At 42.2% G+C, this 15,404-nt stretch overlaps 1 protein-coding gene across 1 annotated transcript in view; it reads right to left on the reverse strand.

The window, feature by feature from the left end:
• The window catches only part of DCC (DCC netrin 1 receptor), a 360,844-nt gene that overhangs the window by 60,796 nt on the left and 284,644 nt on the right, over window positions 1–15,404 (reverse strand). Inside the window, exons 13-15 of the mRNA XM_032206156.1 lie at window positions 14,342–14,483; window positions 11,959–12,069; window positions 7,798–7,992 (exon numbers count right to left, since the gene is read on the reverse strand). Coding sequence (XP_032062047.1) covers window positions 7,798–7,992; window positions 11,959–12,069; window positions 14,342–14,483 — 448 coding nt within the window. The remainder of the gene's footprint in view (window positions 1–7,797; window positions 7,993–11,958; window positions 12,070–14,341; window positions 14,484–15,404) is intronic.

Consider the following 15,404-nt stretch of genomic DNA (forward strand, 5'->3'; position numbering starts at 1 on the left):
GCAAGGAGAATTTATAATGAGAATCTGTTAAGTGCTTTTATTTGAAAGCAGTTCAGGAGACGCGCCTCAAATCCATATTTACGGTTGTTTTTAAGAAGTCACCTAGTCATACATTATGCCCGCTTCCTGATTTCGCTTGTGAGCGCTGTCCTGTGTGCATTATAACAAAGTGTGCAGGGTTTTTTTCAAAGCAAAGGCTGTAATTTGAGCATGCTTAGAAATAGGTCTTGTCTCCTGTGGAGATGTGAACCTTTACAACCCCCACGGTGCGTTGCAAGCTCAGTGCATTCAGTGTCGGTGCGGATGCTGAACAACAAAAAAAATCCCAATGCGTATCCCAGACATTTGTTATTGACGTTACAAATGCAGGCGGACTCGGGGAAAGTGAAGTAGTGTAGCAGAAAATGAAGTGTAAGACATATGGAGAAATGAATAAAAAATGAACGGCCGTGACTCCAGATGCCTTCTGACACCAGAAGAAATGCCATTAATGCACCAGTCGGGTTAACCAGAGGGTGGGCAAGATTTCTTCAGGCACCCAGACACAAAAAAATAACAATGAAAGTTGCACTGGGAGGAGAGGTTTGTTTCCCTTGCAACAAATGAGTCTTTAGTCCAAGCAAACGTGGATCTATGAATCTGGGTCACTTGGCTGGTTTCTTCTCCTTGGCATCCCCTGATGATACCAGTAATGCTCAAGAAGACAAGGCTCAGTGTTGTATCTGTCCTTGTTCGTGAAAACTGAGATTGTAACAAAGATTTTGGTTTTTTATTTTCTTTTCTGTTGATAAATGAATATAAACAAAAAGTTATTTTTGGCTATTTGCATAATTTCTATTCCAATTTGGCACGAAGAATTGTTCTTAAGCTTTGCGTTCTTTACCATAAGTAGAAATAGAGAGCTTATTCCAGCGTTATTATATACAGAATATTCCATCCCATCTACTGTTAATGGGCCCTAAACATTTTGTCAGGGAAGCCAGTTTAGCTATTTATTATAACTGGAGGATGACGGCGTAAATAAACCAAAATACCTTGAGGAAAGTCAGCCGAAGCAGAGGAGTGGATTCCTACACGGAGATATACGGCTGCAATTCACTTGTGCCCAGAGGATTAACTTGAGGATGCTCTTAAAATCTACACAATTTGTGATTTGGGGGAGTTATGTCAGATCTGCGTGTAATGTAAATAGAGCACGGATCTCAAAGCGACCCTTTTGCTCGCCAGTAATTTCTGGCGAAGCAAAACAAAGTCAGGGAGGAATGAGAGAAAATTGATGCATGAAGTATTTGGGCAAATGGCAGGATTCCTTAAATGACAGTCGGTTTTGAAAGGCAAGAAAGAAAATGAACAGTCCCCGGAGTCTCAAAGTGCCTTTCCTTGTTAGTGTTGTGTTTTAATGCAAGCTATGAGGGAAACCGTGAGATGCACAAAATTTAACAGATTTTTGTTTGATTTTCACCACTCCATTTTGTATTAAAAAATGCAAAGGGAAGAAAACAACCCCAAACTACATTAAAAAGCTTTTTTGTTCCCTTTCATGTCTTTGTTATAATCCGCAACTGTCATCTGCAAAGATTAAAGAAAATGAAGAACCTTCTTTCTTTCCCTTTCCAATAAACCCAAATGCTTTTTTTTTTGTTGCCTTGCCTATGCATGAGGGTCAAATTTAATCTGATCTGCACTTAAAATGAAGGTGGATTTGACGGAATCCTTAGTATCCCTACCAATATGTTTGTTAAAATAGAAAATTTAGATCTAAGAGCTTTGCTTTCATTTCTTGTACTTTGTCATTGTTGGGTTGCGGGGTTTGGGTTTTTTTGTAGTTTAGATGAATGTGGCAGGCTGAAGGGATTGTGATGGTTTTATTCTCAGCACCCGATGTGAACTAGGCTTGGAGGACAAGGGCATATCAGCACGTCCATCCTTGTCCCTTCATGCTGCCACCACCATGGGACATGGGGTGACGAGGACATCCCATCATCGGGGAGCTGCTGGGAGCCAGTGTGCTGGCACAGGCTGAAAAACGACGCCTATGAGAGATAGGAAAGTGCACTATAAAACGACTTCTCTGCATGAGTTTTTATTAAGTTCATATTATTTATACGGCAGCTCTAATTCTCCAAACTACTAATTAAGCAGAAATTGCTCCCATCCATTAAATTTGCTCTTCGGAGCTTAAAAATTTCAGATGTGCGTAGCTCCGGGCTTTATGGGAGGAGAGGGAGGAACTTTTAAAAAGTCTTTGCTAGACGTGCTGTACATTCTGCACTTTGCTTTCATTGCTGGGCCGGGAGGATCAAAGGTTCAAGTTTAAAAGGGCCCTGAAAATAAGACTTCAAGATGTGCGCGCTCCAGCTTCCCAATCAAACTCTTTCAAGAGGGTGCATATGAATTCCTGCACGCTCGGGGAGATCAATGGCGCTTTTTCTTAGGTCACAGAAAGGCAGCCGTGCTTAAAAACCCTTTATAAAATGATTCTCACATACTGAAGGGGGGAAGGACGGGATGTGCTCTAAGGTGGAAAGTCTACGTTTCTGGAAAACTTGTGAATTTGCTCCTTTCTCATCATATTTTATCGGAATAGCTGTAAAACAGTCATTTTTATACACTTGTTCTTGGAAAGGTTTAGGGCATTTTACAGATGGACTAATGTTATGGATGCCATATGGATACCCTACTGTTAGTAGTAGGATGCTACTAACTAGAGGATAACTCTCCTGTTTCCATCCAAAGGTTTTTCAAAGCATTTTTACTCTTGGGGCATCACGGCGTTGGCACACAAGCAGAGGCCACCCAGCGCAAGGAGGTCCAGGGTTGCTTACTTCTATCCATTATCGCTGTCATTTATTAAAATATTCCACAGTGAGTTATCAAAACATCCCAGAATGATATAATAACGTTGTCAGCCTATCAGAATATGCTATTCTAAAGTTACCGTGCTTTATTTTTTCAATATATTAATTAAAAATAGAGCTTTACGACCTACTAAAAGGTTTATGTAAATTATTACAGCTGGTGTTTTGTTTCAGATACTCCGGCCTTTATGTTTGCAGAATCGGTAAATGGAAATCTCCTTGGCGTGCCTCTTCCCTTTTCATTTAAGCATTTATTTCATGAGCAAGCTTTAATACAAAGCTCCATGGAGATGAGCCCTGCTGGTTCATTGCTACATGTACCGTCTTCTGAGTTGGATCAGCACAGAAATCGTTACTTCTTCCGTGTAAAAGATCAGAATTGGCACCCGTGACTTCTTCAATATCGTTAAAACACAACCATTAATCAGCCAATAACCTTTCCATTTAAAATCGCAAGCAACAAATAAAAAAAAAAAAAAGTAATAAATAAATAAATGGATGAAGTGGTTCTCCAGAAATGCGTCTCCTCGTTAGAATTATTCATTTGAAAGTCAGTCGGGCACTGATTTTTCTGTCACAGAAAAGGTTGAATAAGAGCAGGGGACACTTGCTGCTGAAATTTATGAGACCGACATCAAATATCTTTCATACGCTGCAGAAAGAAAACACAACAAATCCTTCACTGACAAAGCTGAAGTCTCTGTGTATTCTTCGATTCTTCTGTGCCCGCGGTGAGTGTGTCTCCCAGGCAATATGACCACTCAGTCATGAGAAAATCACCCTATTTAATTCATTCCAGGGAGAAAGTGTAACCTCTACATACTCGTATTCAAGATGATCATCAGACAGAATAAAGTTCTCAATCACTATTATGAAAGGCTGAGCACTTTTCTTCATGTTTTTCAAGTGATTTATTCAGCAGCTCAAGTGTGCTACTCAGACAACTGCTCTAACAGCCCGGGTGCAGGCTGAGCCGGTTCTTAGAAAAGTTTTGCATGATGGAAGTAATCAATTAAGTACCCCAAATATGATGCAAAGCTGCCACACGAAGTGTGCGTATCAGTATGATTATCAAGAGGGAAGGAATTAAGAAGCAGGCCACTCTGTAAGCGAGTAGGTCTCCATCCTTCCCTAACGAGGGATCTACTTAAGCAGGTCTCCCGTTGCATCCAAGCCCTGTACTTTCATGCAGAGATTTAAAATGAAAATTGAAATTTAGGATTACGGAGGTGCAGTGAAGTATCTAATAGGATTTCTAAAGGAACTGATATCTGTCTTCCATCCAACAGCTCTGAGCACTAGGCGTAACTAGTACTAAGCGTTCTTTGTCAATCATTAGCAGCAGATTGAAGGTGCAAATATATTTGGCATTTCATAATTAGCTCCAGGATGGATGCATAACCACGCACACCGTGGCCAAGTTACAGTTATGGGCGTCTGCAGTTGTCAACAGGGAGAAGAAAGGATGAGAAGATGGAGCTCTTGGGTGGACTGAACCACCCCTGGTGTCGTCTTTTCATGCTTGCTGGACTAGAGATGCAACGTGGATGATGTGGCTCACCTGAAGTGGAGTAAAATAAATACTCAGAGTGCAGGCCAGAGAGTTTGTCCTTAGTCCTCTTTGATCACAAAGGTCTCAGGAGTGAACGTGGACGTGCCATGGCCACAAGGAAAGCCACCAGCTGACTGCAGAGAAGATGATAAGTCCTTGGCTTAAAGCATGGGCTACGTTTTGTTTCTGATTCTGCCCCAACCTCTCTGTATGATACTAGGAAGTGATTTTGGATTGGAAATAACCGCAGAATTTAGCACAAGAATACATACTATAGCAAATTACTGTATTTCCAGAAATTTCTAGCAATTGTACTGCTAAAAGCAGGTGGCCAACAATGCCCCGCGGCTGCACAAACAAGTTAGGGAAGGGGGGAACAAAACCCATACAAATATCAGCATTATATATTGAACGAGCAGGGATTGCTACAGCAACCATATCGCAAATCTAGGGCAGGAAGAGGCAGACAAAGAGGGATCACTAAGGCAGGAATTTCCAGGGCAACCACATTGCAAATGCTGGAAGGGGAATAGGGCCGACAAGGCAGTGCCACGGGGGCTGCTAACTTCAGCTTTCAACACCCGTGTACATCCTACTTGCCAATCTCTCAACTGCAAGATCTTCAGGAAGATATCCAGGTGGTGCTTTTGTGCAGTGCTGAACACTGAGGAAACCAAACAAAACCCCACACAAAGCCTGTTGCCAGGAAAAAGAGCGGGGATACGTGTACGAGCCCATATCGTGGTGCGAGGCATTTTGCATCCTTGCATGAGTTTTAACCAGGGAGTTCTTCCCCATCATTTCTCTCAGGTCTATGGGAGATGCTTATGGAAGGAAATTAATGCCTGACACGGACACGGGGTATTTGGTTTATGCATGTGTGTGTGAAAACGGTGACTGTGAATGCGAGTCGGCCAGGCTTTCTGAAAGGGAGCTGATGGCAGACAAACCTGATTGCTCCTTAATGCAGGCACCTGCCAGTCTAACGTATGAATGATACATAGGTTTGCAGAGCGTTTCAAAATTGCTTACCGAAGAAAAATAAAAAGGGCTGCAGTGAACTTTGGGAAGATGCAAAGGCCCAGTTTTTTCAGCGACGTGCATCATTCGGCTGAAGTGGAGCATCCTCTCCCCCATCTCTGTCTAACAAGACCAAGGAGAGCCAAGAGGAAGCAAACACTAAAAGCCACGAGGATCAAAAGTCTTCAGTGGAGAGAGAAAAACGCAATGAAGTTCATCATTTATTTAGGTATCTAACTTTGTTGTTGCTTTTGCATATCACTTTTAAGATAACGCCTACCTCTCCTGCATAGGTGTCACAGCTGTAACTGGGGAGAGGAGCCAACAAAACCTCCAGGGAGTATTTTTCCTCCCCACCTGCCAGCAGAACATCTTAATTCATAACCTTATTGAAAACAGTATTTTTATTAGGAAAATAATCCCTTCTCATCATTTCATGTAATTTTTTGTAATGGTTTCTAATAAAGCCGGTGAATAATGCAGGAAGTGTTGGCAACTGCTCTGATTTTTTAAAAGCTTTCTCTGGGCCCTTGGTCACATCCCTCTGGGGTTCGTTTTCTGTGGATATTGAAATGATGGAATTTAATTAGTGCAATTATTCATGGAAATTGATTTTCAAAGTTGTACATGTGAACGCTCTGAGAAGTTGAATTTAAAATTTGCACATCGGGATTTGTGGCCAAAGTGCTCGCGTCCGCAGCCAGTCAGGGACCAGATGCCTGTGACTTGTCTGGACAATGGCAATCAAGTTCCACTGCTCACAGGCTGAATATTTAAATCAACCCCCAAAAAATCTACAGTGAAAAGATACTTGCCACTTGAATAACTTTTGTAAAACTTCAGGCTGCTGGAGGATTTTTGGCCAAAAAAAAAAAAAAAAGGCAAAAACAACAGCAACAACAAAAAAATACCTTGATTTTGGTAACCAAATTATTTATAAGTAAATGTTTGCTACACTCAGCACAGTTCCTTGACACCTGCTAGATCTCTGAGTGCAACTTCTCTAAGTGTATTACTGAAATATCCTCCCTGCCCTGCTGGGCTTTCTATGTACTTCTGCCTGCCAGCGCAGCCAAGAATATTGGAAAACTTTTAATCCACAGAAACAGTTTTAATAAGTGAAATATACCACGAGCTTTCCACAGTGCCGAGTATTGTTAGCCTAGTAGAAGGCTCTTGTATCTGCAAGTGCTTCTTAGCAGACCTTCCACTTGATGGCAGCGGCTATCAGAGGTCTAAGAAGTAAACAAATTCACAAATAGATTTGTATATAGAAAACCAAACTCCAAAGCTTCATAAAACCCGTGGCATTTCTCCAGCTGCTAATGCGGATACTTTCAGGGAGAGTTGACCATCAGGAGCTCCAGCAGACTGGGCTCTGTTGGCATCTCCTCAACCTTTGCCAAAGCACATTGGTCTGGGCAGTTCTCTCCATATAATTTCTTTCTTTTTTTTTTCTGTAGATGAATATTTGGGGCAGTTTATGGCTCTCTGCAAAAACATTAACCATAAAATACACCACTGAACATAGAGGAAGTGTTTCATGGAGGAACAATTAAAACATTTTATTCCAGTCTATTTCCCGAGCTCCCCCAAGGAAACAGCAGAAGCATTGGCTGATGCCGTTTCATGGTGCTATAAAGTACAAATAGCAAAGGGAAGTGACCCCAGATATCAAAGAGTTTTGGCCTTATAGAATTAAGATAAAAAAACAGAGCTGTGCCCCCCTAATGCACCAAGTTAATGAATATTCCCATAATACCTGATCATCCCAGGATTACGGAGCAGAAAACTTACCGCTTCTCCCTGAAATAAAAATGCTAAAGAAGCAACAACGAGGAAACGATTAAACTTTCAGCCTTCCTTTAAACTTTGAACTGTTTTCCCAGCGCTAGGAGAACGGTCCATCACCAGTGGAAGGATCCAGGTCCCTGTGTATCACGCTCAGAATTCAGACGAACTGTCACAGAGGCTGTGCCATGAATAATGAACAAGCCCCTCTCCTGCCACCGTTTTGACAGACACAAAATAGGAGTTTTCTGATTGCCATTCAACTCAAACATGGGGGACCAGCCTGGGGAGAAACATCTTCAGATCCAGCTCTCCGCGCGAGTGGGAGTCGGCATTAGGAGCACGAGACACGACCTACTTGAATAAAGTTAGCATTTGATCAAGGAAATTTGATATGTTTGAGAGTGTCCAGCGGTTTAAAGGTGAAACCAAACCCAAATTGCAGAGCACAGGCAGCCTAAGAAAACACCATATGGAGGAAGCACCAGTGACAGCCTGAAAATAAACTTACCAGCTAGCATAATCTCAGAGGAAGCTCTTTTTTTTCTGCTACTACGAACGAAAACGATTACTTACCCAAATTTTCAATGGAATAGTAACGTTGTTTATTGTCCACCCGCACGGTCTCTGCGTATGGGCTGCCCACGCCGTAGCCGATGATGTACCCGCGGACGACAATGTTGGGGTTGAGCGGCGGAGTCCAGCTCATGACGATGCTCGTGGTCAAAGGTCTGACGTGGAGAGAGCTTGGCTGGTCAGGAACCTGAGATTCTGGGATTCAAACACAAAGAAATGAATTAACATTCTAAGGAAGTTTTACTATTCACGCGGGTTGAGTTTAAAACGTTAAAAAATGAATCAAAATGGTAATTGAAATGAAAACAACAGGCACACGCACACACACAAAACGACCAGATGCCTCGGTTACATGCAGAGCTTACATGCAACTTCATTTCTGAGCTACATCCCTCCCTTCCAAGAGCCCATTTTTAAGAGAATCTCCTAGAGCTTTCCACTTTTAATATAAATGTACATGTACAAGAGAGATTTGGAACTACACACACAGGTTAAAAAAAAAGATGACCTGCACAAGAACTTCCTATAGGACAACTTTTATCTTCCCTGGTCTATTCGCAGGATCCTGACAGCTCATTGCACGAGTCCTCCTGTGCTCGCTCATCATTTAACAAAAAGGTTGACTTTGTTAGCGACGTGCTAGGATATTCTGGCAATAATCTATCTCTTTGCCATGAAAACAAGCAGGGAATTTGAACTCCTGGACATGCCTCTCTTACTTTGAAGCCACTTTAAACTACACATCGACGTTCCCGACATGAAATAATGGACTGAGATGTTTTATTTGCAGGTATTCTCGGGTAAAATTCATTACTTTAAGTAGCAATTAATCACTTGGAGCCTATTTGGCAGCCTGTTGCCTTCTCTGAGCCCGATTTTACTTTAAAGGTGAGGTAAATGCCTTTTGTTTGAGTTTACTCCCAGCTACCATATCACAAGTCTCCTCAGAGGAGCTGCACAGTAGCTTGTCTTTTTGAGAGCAGAAAAGAGACAAGTTACTATTTTCCCCCCAATAAAAAGGCTTGCAATATAATAGCAAAAAGCTCGTAGGCAACAAGGACGGGGTGAGGAAACAGCAAAAACCATCAAACGACGTAAACTCCAACAAAAGACACCTCCCGATTGTGAAGCATTCCCACTGTAAACCTTGGAAAAGGCAATAAAAAGGAAGAATTAACACTTTGCAATAACGTTTGTGCGTCCTTGGCGCTTTATGTGCCTTCAGATGAATGCTGATGAAGGCTTTAGGGGAGCCTGAAAACCTGGTGGATCTTCAGGAGGTCTCCTTAGTACGTTACCAGTCTGAAAAACCCAGTCCCTTTAGAAAGCCTTTGCCTTCAACTTCTTAACATTGCAAAGCACGGATCTCGGTTAAAGGTTGACGAAAAGCTCACTGCAACGTAGCTACTCACAAAAAGAAGAAACAGCCTGCGCCCAGAGTGTCCCTGTGAGCCGGGTAGAGATGCCATTTACCCCCCAAGTCCGTTCCCAAACTTTGTTTCAGCGCAGAACCAAAAGTTACTGAACAGAGCTGGTTGCAAAGCAAGCGACGGAAACGAGCCCCGAGGATAAAAATATTAATTTAAGGAATGAAAATTTTCTTGAAATGAAAAGTTAAGATAAAGTAGCAATACTGCAATTCCTTAAGCATCCTGAAAGTACGAATTCCCAGGCAACAAAGGACATCAGATTATTCAAAGGACCTACAAATGATATTTTTTCCATCGGACGCGGTGCAGAGATTTTCACCACACCACCTAACCACGGGGTTAAAACCACATCATTCAAACATTCCGTGTTATTCGTTTCAAGCGATTCAAATACGCGATTTGTGCATTTCAGAGCAAAATCACGACCTCTGCTTTCCAAAAGCAAAAGGCCATTTCACTTCTCATCCCCTTCTTGGGACGTAAGCCTCTGAAATGAAGCTGGAGCGAACATTTTGGAACCATTTTTCAAATACTAAAGCTTCATAAACACACAGCTACTTTTTGAAAACACTTTTTTTTTGCTTAATATTTCTGCATAAATCCTTTTAAATACACTTTAAATAATTTTATTTTAAACCTTTTCTGGAAAAGAGGCGATTTTCTCATTCTGAAACAGTTCCAAACTTTAGAACAACCCAAAGTTGATTCAGAATTAACTTTTTTTTTCCCCATAATCAGGGCTTATGTTAGACATAACATGCAGGAAGCACCTTAATCCATCAGTTCATCAGGAACTGGACCACTCACTCTGCATGCTCTGCTGATCCAGTGTACCAGCACTCGGATACCCAGGATTAAAAATCCTATAGAAACACGTTTTATATTCCTGCTTTCTTTTTGAGGCTATTTCCTTGCAGTTCTAGGTCAATGCAGTTACTTTTGGTTCTTCTGGGCTTCAAGAAATACTTCTGAGAAGTATTTTTCAGCTCCCATTCTCCTCCTTCAAGTGCCGAATCAGCTCTTCATCCTAAATCACAAAGGAGCTAAATTTTCTCAGACTTTCGTGGATGTGTATTTTACCGAGTCCGGGTAGTTTTCCCCCGTCCCGTTTCGTTCAGATGTTTCCCCAATCCCTTTTCAGTACAAATTGCAGCCTGAGAGCAGTCTGGCTTGTCATGCTCTTAAAGCACTAATTTAGAGCTGAAGCTAAACTATATCGCTTATCTAATATGTGTAACAGCTTCCATCTGTTCGGTGCAGTAATCAGAAACCAAGCATCATAAACCCATTTTCCTGGAGGATACCTTCACAAAGTTGATCAGAGATTCTCTTGCATCCTTGCTCCAGCTATTTAAATCCGACCCTTTGGGGAACGCATTGCTTTCAATTTCTATTTTTTTTTTTCTTTCTCCTATTTCTTTTTAAAGTACGAAATGCGAGGCTGAAAATAAATATTTAAAACCATCCCAGCTGTCAGCAAAGGCACGCGAGCTTTCTAGGGAACCTTGAAGAAGCGGCGATGTTTGGATTTCTAATCACTTGAACAAAACACACTAATTAAAATGAATATCCATCGGGAGCTGGCGCCGTTCGCCAGGATGCTGCTCGTCTTCGTGCTGCTGACGCCAAGCAGGCTTCCAGAGAAAGCAGGAGAAGCTTGCAGGAGCCACAGCAGCTGAGAAGGACTTGCAGACAGCAAGCTGGGCTCCAGCACTTCCCTTCTTAGCTGCCACTTGCAGGACTCTGCGTAACTCCTGCAAAAAGTGGATTTATCCCCAAGGTTTAGCATTTTTTTGCATTTGGACACGGGGAAAGGACACGAAGCAGGAATCCTTCGAGTTGATTTTGAGATCGTAAGGAAACCCATCGAGTCAAAAGAAAGCTGATATCGAGCGCAACGGTGCATTTAAACTAATTATTTATTTATTCTTTCATCCTGCTTGCCTTTGATCCTTTTGAGGTGACTTATTTTGTTTTAAAAATCATAGCAATTTGCACCAGTTTCATTTTCTCTTCATCTCCTTTCTACTGCATCTCTGCTTCTTGCGGATTGTAGTTTTGCCATGATTTCCATCTGTCAGCTTCTTTGTTCCATTTTGTTTTGCACTTTGCTTAATTTTTCAGGTAAGACTTTCTCATTACTCTCCTTTTATTCCTCCACTTCTTCAAATATCCCCATCATTTTTATCTACCCCTTTCATTTCTGTGTTTTCCTTCCCTTTTGTGTCAGCATCTGTGCTGATTTACAAAGCCCACGGTTTTCAGGTATCTGCATCTCATCAGCTTTCACTAATTATTCAGCTTCGCTGCCAGCCTGCGTTTCTAAAATCTGCAGATAAAGGCTAAGAAAGAGTATTCGACATATCTCAATATTTGCTTGGAGAATTATTAGGATTGCTGGCATCGTTTTCGTCGGTCCTTTGATTACGTTTATGGTTTATGAAGTTCCAGATCCACTTCACAGCGTTATTTTAAGTGGCCACGATGCTCGGGAGCTACATTCTGGCACAGAATTGCGATCCCAAAGGCTGCTGACTCCTTGGTCGTGGTGGTAACAGAGAAACACAGCACAAGACATGAGAGATCCGAGAGCAGAAGAAAACATTTATGGGTGGATGTTTCCAGGTGAGACCCTGGAATGCCACCCCAACCTCGTGCTAGAAGACAAGGGCTGTGAAACCCCTCAGCTGGAAAGCTTTTGGAGACAAGAGCTTTTAAGAGATGCATTTACCATCGAGATCATTCTCGGGTGTTTCTGCCGTGTACCAGTCCGAGGGTGGCCCGGTCCCGTTCACTGTCATGGCAGCAACCTGGAAACTGTACTGGCTTCCTTTCTCCAGTCCTGGCAAACAAACAAACAAAACAAATGAAATCGTAAGGAAAGAAGATGAAAACCAAACCATTTGTGACTTTACCCAACGCAGGGACAGCCTGGTTGGGGATGGCGCTGCAAGGCGCTGAGGAAAAAAAAGGGATTTTGACCAAAAGGAGAGTTTAAAAAATAAATGCGAGCTGCACTGGCCCGTGACTAGGCAGGGCTCTAATTCCCATCCATTGAGCTCATGGGTACAAAATGAACAAAGTCCAATTAGTGGGAAACTGAAGAATTGTTTTACACAGCGAAGCCACTAATTGCACATTTCACAAAAACAGCTCTCCCTGCTTCCCAAATGCACAAAACTCCAGCTAACTCTCTCCTTACGCATAAAATATGCAGGCTAGGAGCTAGGTTAGCAACCAAACAGCGTTTTGCTTGCCGGTGCTCCTGATTAACTTCAGAGCATGCAGTCCAGGAAAAAAAAAAACACAATACAACCCTAAATCTTTCCAATATTATGAAATAAGGATGAATTCCCAAACAGATGTTTTCCTTTGTGGTTAAAGCCATCAGAAAACAATCGCTGCAGCACGGCTCGATGCGCCACAGGACCTCCAAGGCCCTACGGTGGGGATACACGTTTACCTTTCTGCCTTGCCTATACTGACCACAGAAATGCACAGGAAAAAAAAAAGAAACATCCCATTTAATTGCAGACGTTCTCCAGAGAAGAACGCTTGTAATTAAAACGAGCGCTTTAACATTTAGCTGACGTGACTCTGGAATTGCTAGCAGCTATTTGAGAGGCTGCATTGTGACTCGAAACTCCTGTGCTGTTGCAGATGTTCTTATTATCCTGCAAAGCACCTGCCTACCAAGCAGGATGGCAGCGAAGATCTAAAGCGTGGCCGTGTTAATATTTAAAAGGCCCATTTAGAAGAGGCACGCGGCTCTGGCAATCACAGTATATGCATGCAGAAGGTAATAATGAGGCTGGGATGTATTTCTGAACTGCCTTCCCAAGCCCAAATTGCCACGTTTTGGGAAGCAAAGCACTTTGTTTTCCACTGCATAGAGGTGAGTGGTGGATGGGGTAGGTGGGAGGGCTGGGGGCTGTGGTCCCACGGGACTCTGCAGCTCTCCAGACCCAAAATAATTCATGTGAAGGAGCTCGAGGTGTGGGGATCTACCACAACGGAGATTAATGTGCTGTGCTCCCAGCCCAGCAGACAACGGCCGTGACCTCCCGCTGCCTTTCCACCTCGCCAGCCCTGGGGATGGGGAACGTCAGAGGTCTGTGCCTTTGCTCTGGGACTTGGACTTTATTTCTGCTTTATTAGCCAGGAAATTTTTCCTTGCCAGCTTGGCTAAAGACCTCGGTATGCGATCTCTCCCCAGAAACTACGAGTTTCTCGTTCAGCTGTTAGTCACCAGCCTCCACAAATCATCCCGCAGGCACCGGGGCCAGCAGCGTAGGTAAGACAACCACGTTGAGGGTTCAATATTTAATGTCTCCCTCATTCAAAATAAATAAATAAAAAGTTCGGCTTTTGCTTTTTATTTGATCTTGAAACGAAATCCTGCTTTTCCTTCCAAAATGGTAAGCGAACATTTCCATTCTGAAGTATGCGATCCAGAAATAATTCTCATTCTCACCGATTGCACTTTATATGTGAAAGTAAACATAAAACAGGTGATTTGAGGTGAAGGCACGGTTATAAAGATGCCACGGACTTTGACAAAGTTTAATTTTTCTCCCTTGCTGCTTTTTACGTCTGGGCATAATGCAAGAACGCAAGTGAAATTCATTTTCAGCTCCTGGAATTCACTGTTACCCCTACAGCACTCACCTGGCTACTTCCATTCATTGCAATTACAGTTTTGTTATGATCCACCGTTGCACTTTTTATTCTGTGAGGAGGCATTTGCCCTCTAAAATCTTCAAATAGAAACTGAGGAAATCGATATTTTTGCACCCGTAGGAAAATTGGGGATGTTTATGGAGTGGTGTAAAAAAAATATCTGAGGTTGAAGCTATTGGACACGAGGAATTTGGCCTCAAATTCACTGATGATAATAATAAAATCCAGGAGACAAATATATGAAAAAAAAATAAAAATAAGGAAAAAATTGGGTAAAAAAAAAAAACACATAATATAAAGACTGTCTTTGTACAACACAATAAATGCTACCTGCCAGCAAAGAAATCAATGTTCCCTTGAAGTGAAAGTATATTTTATTCCCAAAGCATTTAATTCATCAAAACCTTGCAAGGTTGTACCATGTGAACACTGACCTGTGAACAAGTACCAGAGGTTGTTTGGCTCCAGTGTTTCAATCTCACCCCTGCGGGTAGTCTTTCTGTGTCGGATTTTATAGCCCGTAATAAATCCATTTTGAGTGCCTGGTGGTGGAGGCAACCAGCTAACTTTGATACTCTGTAAAAAAGAAGAGATATTACTGCTGAATTTTATTTTATTTTTTTTTTTCTTCAAGGAAATGACAAAAGTAAAGCAGATGAAATGAATGAAGTAAGGAAAAAGAAATGAAAATGGCTTTTTTTTTTTTTTTTTTAAACCGACTTTCATTCAAGTTTTTATTTTTGAGGAGACAAAATCAAATCGGAAAAGATTCAAGTGATGGCATGAAGAAAACTATGCACTCGCCAGCAGTGGATGGCTATAGAGATAATGGATTTATATGCTAAATTTTCTTCTTTTTGGGGAATTTTTCATTTCAACAGGCCACTAAAATACCCATGGTACCATAAAGGTTGAGCAGACACTAAGACTCGTTTCACTTTCCAGCCCAAAGTGCCAAAATCTCATCTTTTTGCCCGTAGCACTCATCACCCTGAGCATTTCTAAGAGTTTTGTGCCATTTCAGTCCCTCCGATGGCCACAGAGATGCGACTGCCCCCTCGCCACATCCGTGTAAAGCCAGTTAAACCTCCTGGGCAAAAACTTATTGCCGATCCCAACTCGTATGAGAATTTTCTCCGAATCAGAGCTTTTAATCAGGATCAATCACTAATTTTGTTTTAACTTTGCTTGTCTTGATTGTACGGGGGACCATTCCTCAACACGCCGTGCACCAGCTCAGGAATGCCAACGCCTCTCTTCCCTTCACCCTCTACCGCATCAGTTGCTCATCACAAAGGTGCCTTTCTCCTACTCTAACAACTTCATTTCTTCAGGAGCCTTTGCTGAGGGACCTTATCGAAAGCCTTTAGGAAACCCCAGAGAATGATATCAACCGGATCTCCCTGCCCACGTGCTCCGTGATTCCTTCAAGGACTTTAATGGGGAAGCGAAGCAGGACTTCCCTCCACAAAAGCTGTATTGATTCCTCTCCATCAT

This window comes from Aythya fuligula, chromosome Z (assembly GCF_009819795.1).
Source record: "Aythya fuligula isolate bAytFul2 chromosome Z, bAytFul2.pri, whole genome shotgun sequence".
NCBI classification, from domain to species: Eukaryota; Metazoa; Chordata; class Aves; order Anseriformes; family Anatidae; genus Aythya; species Aythya fuligula.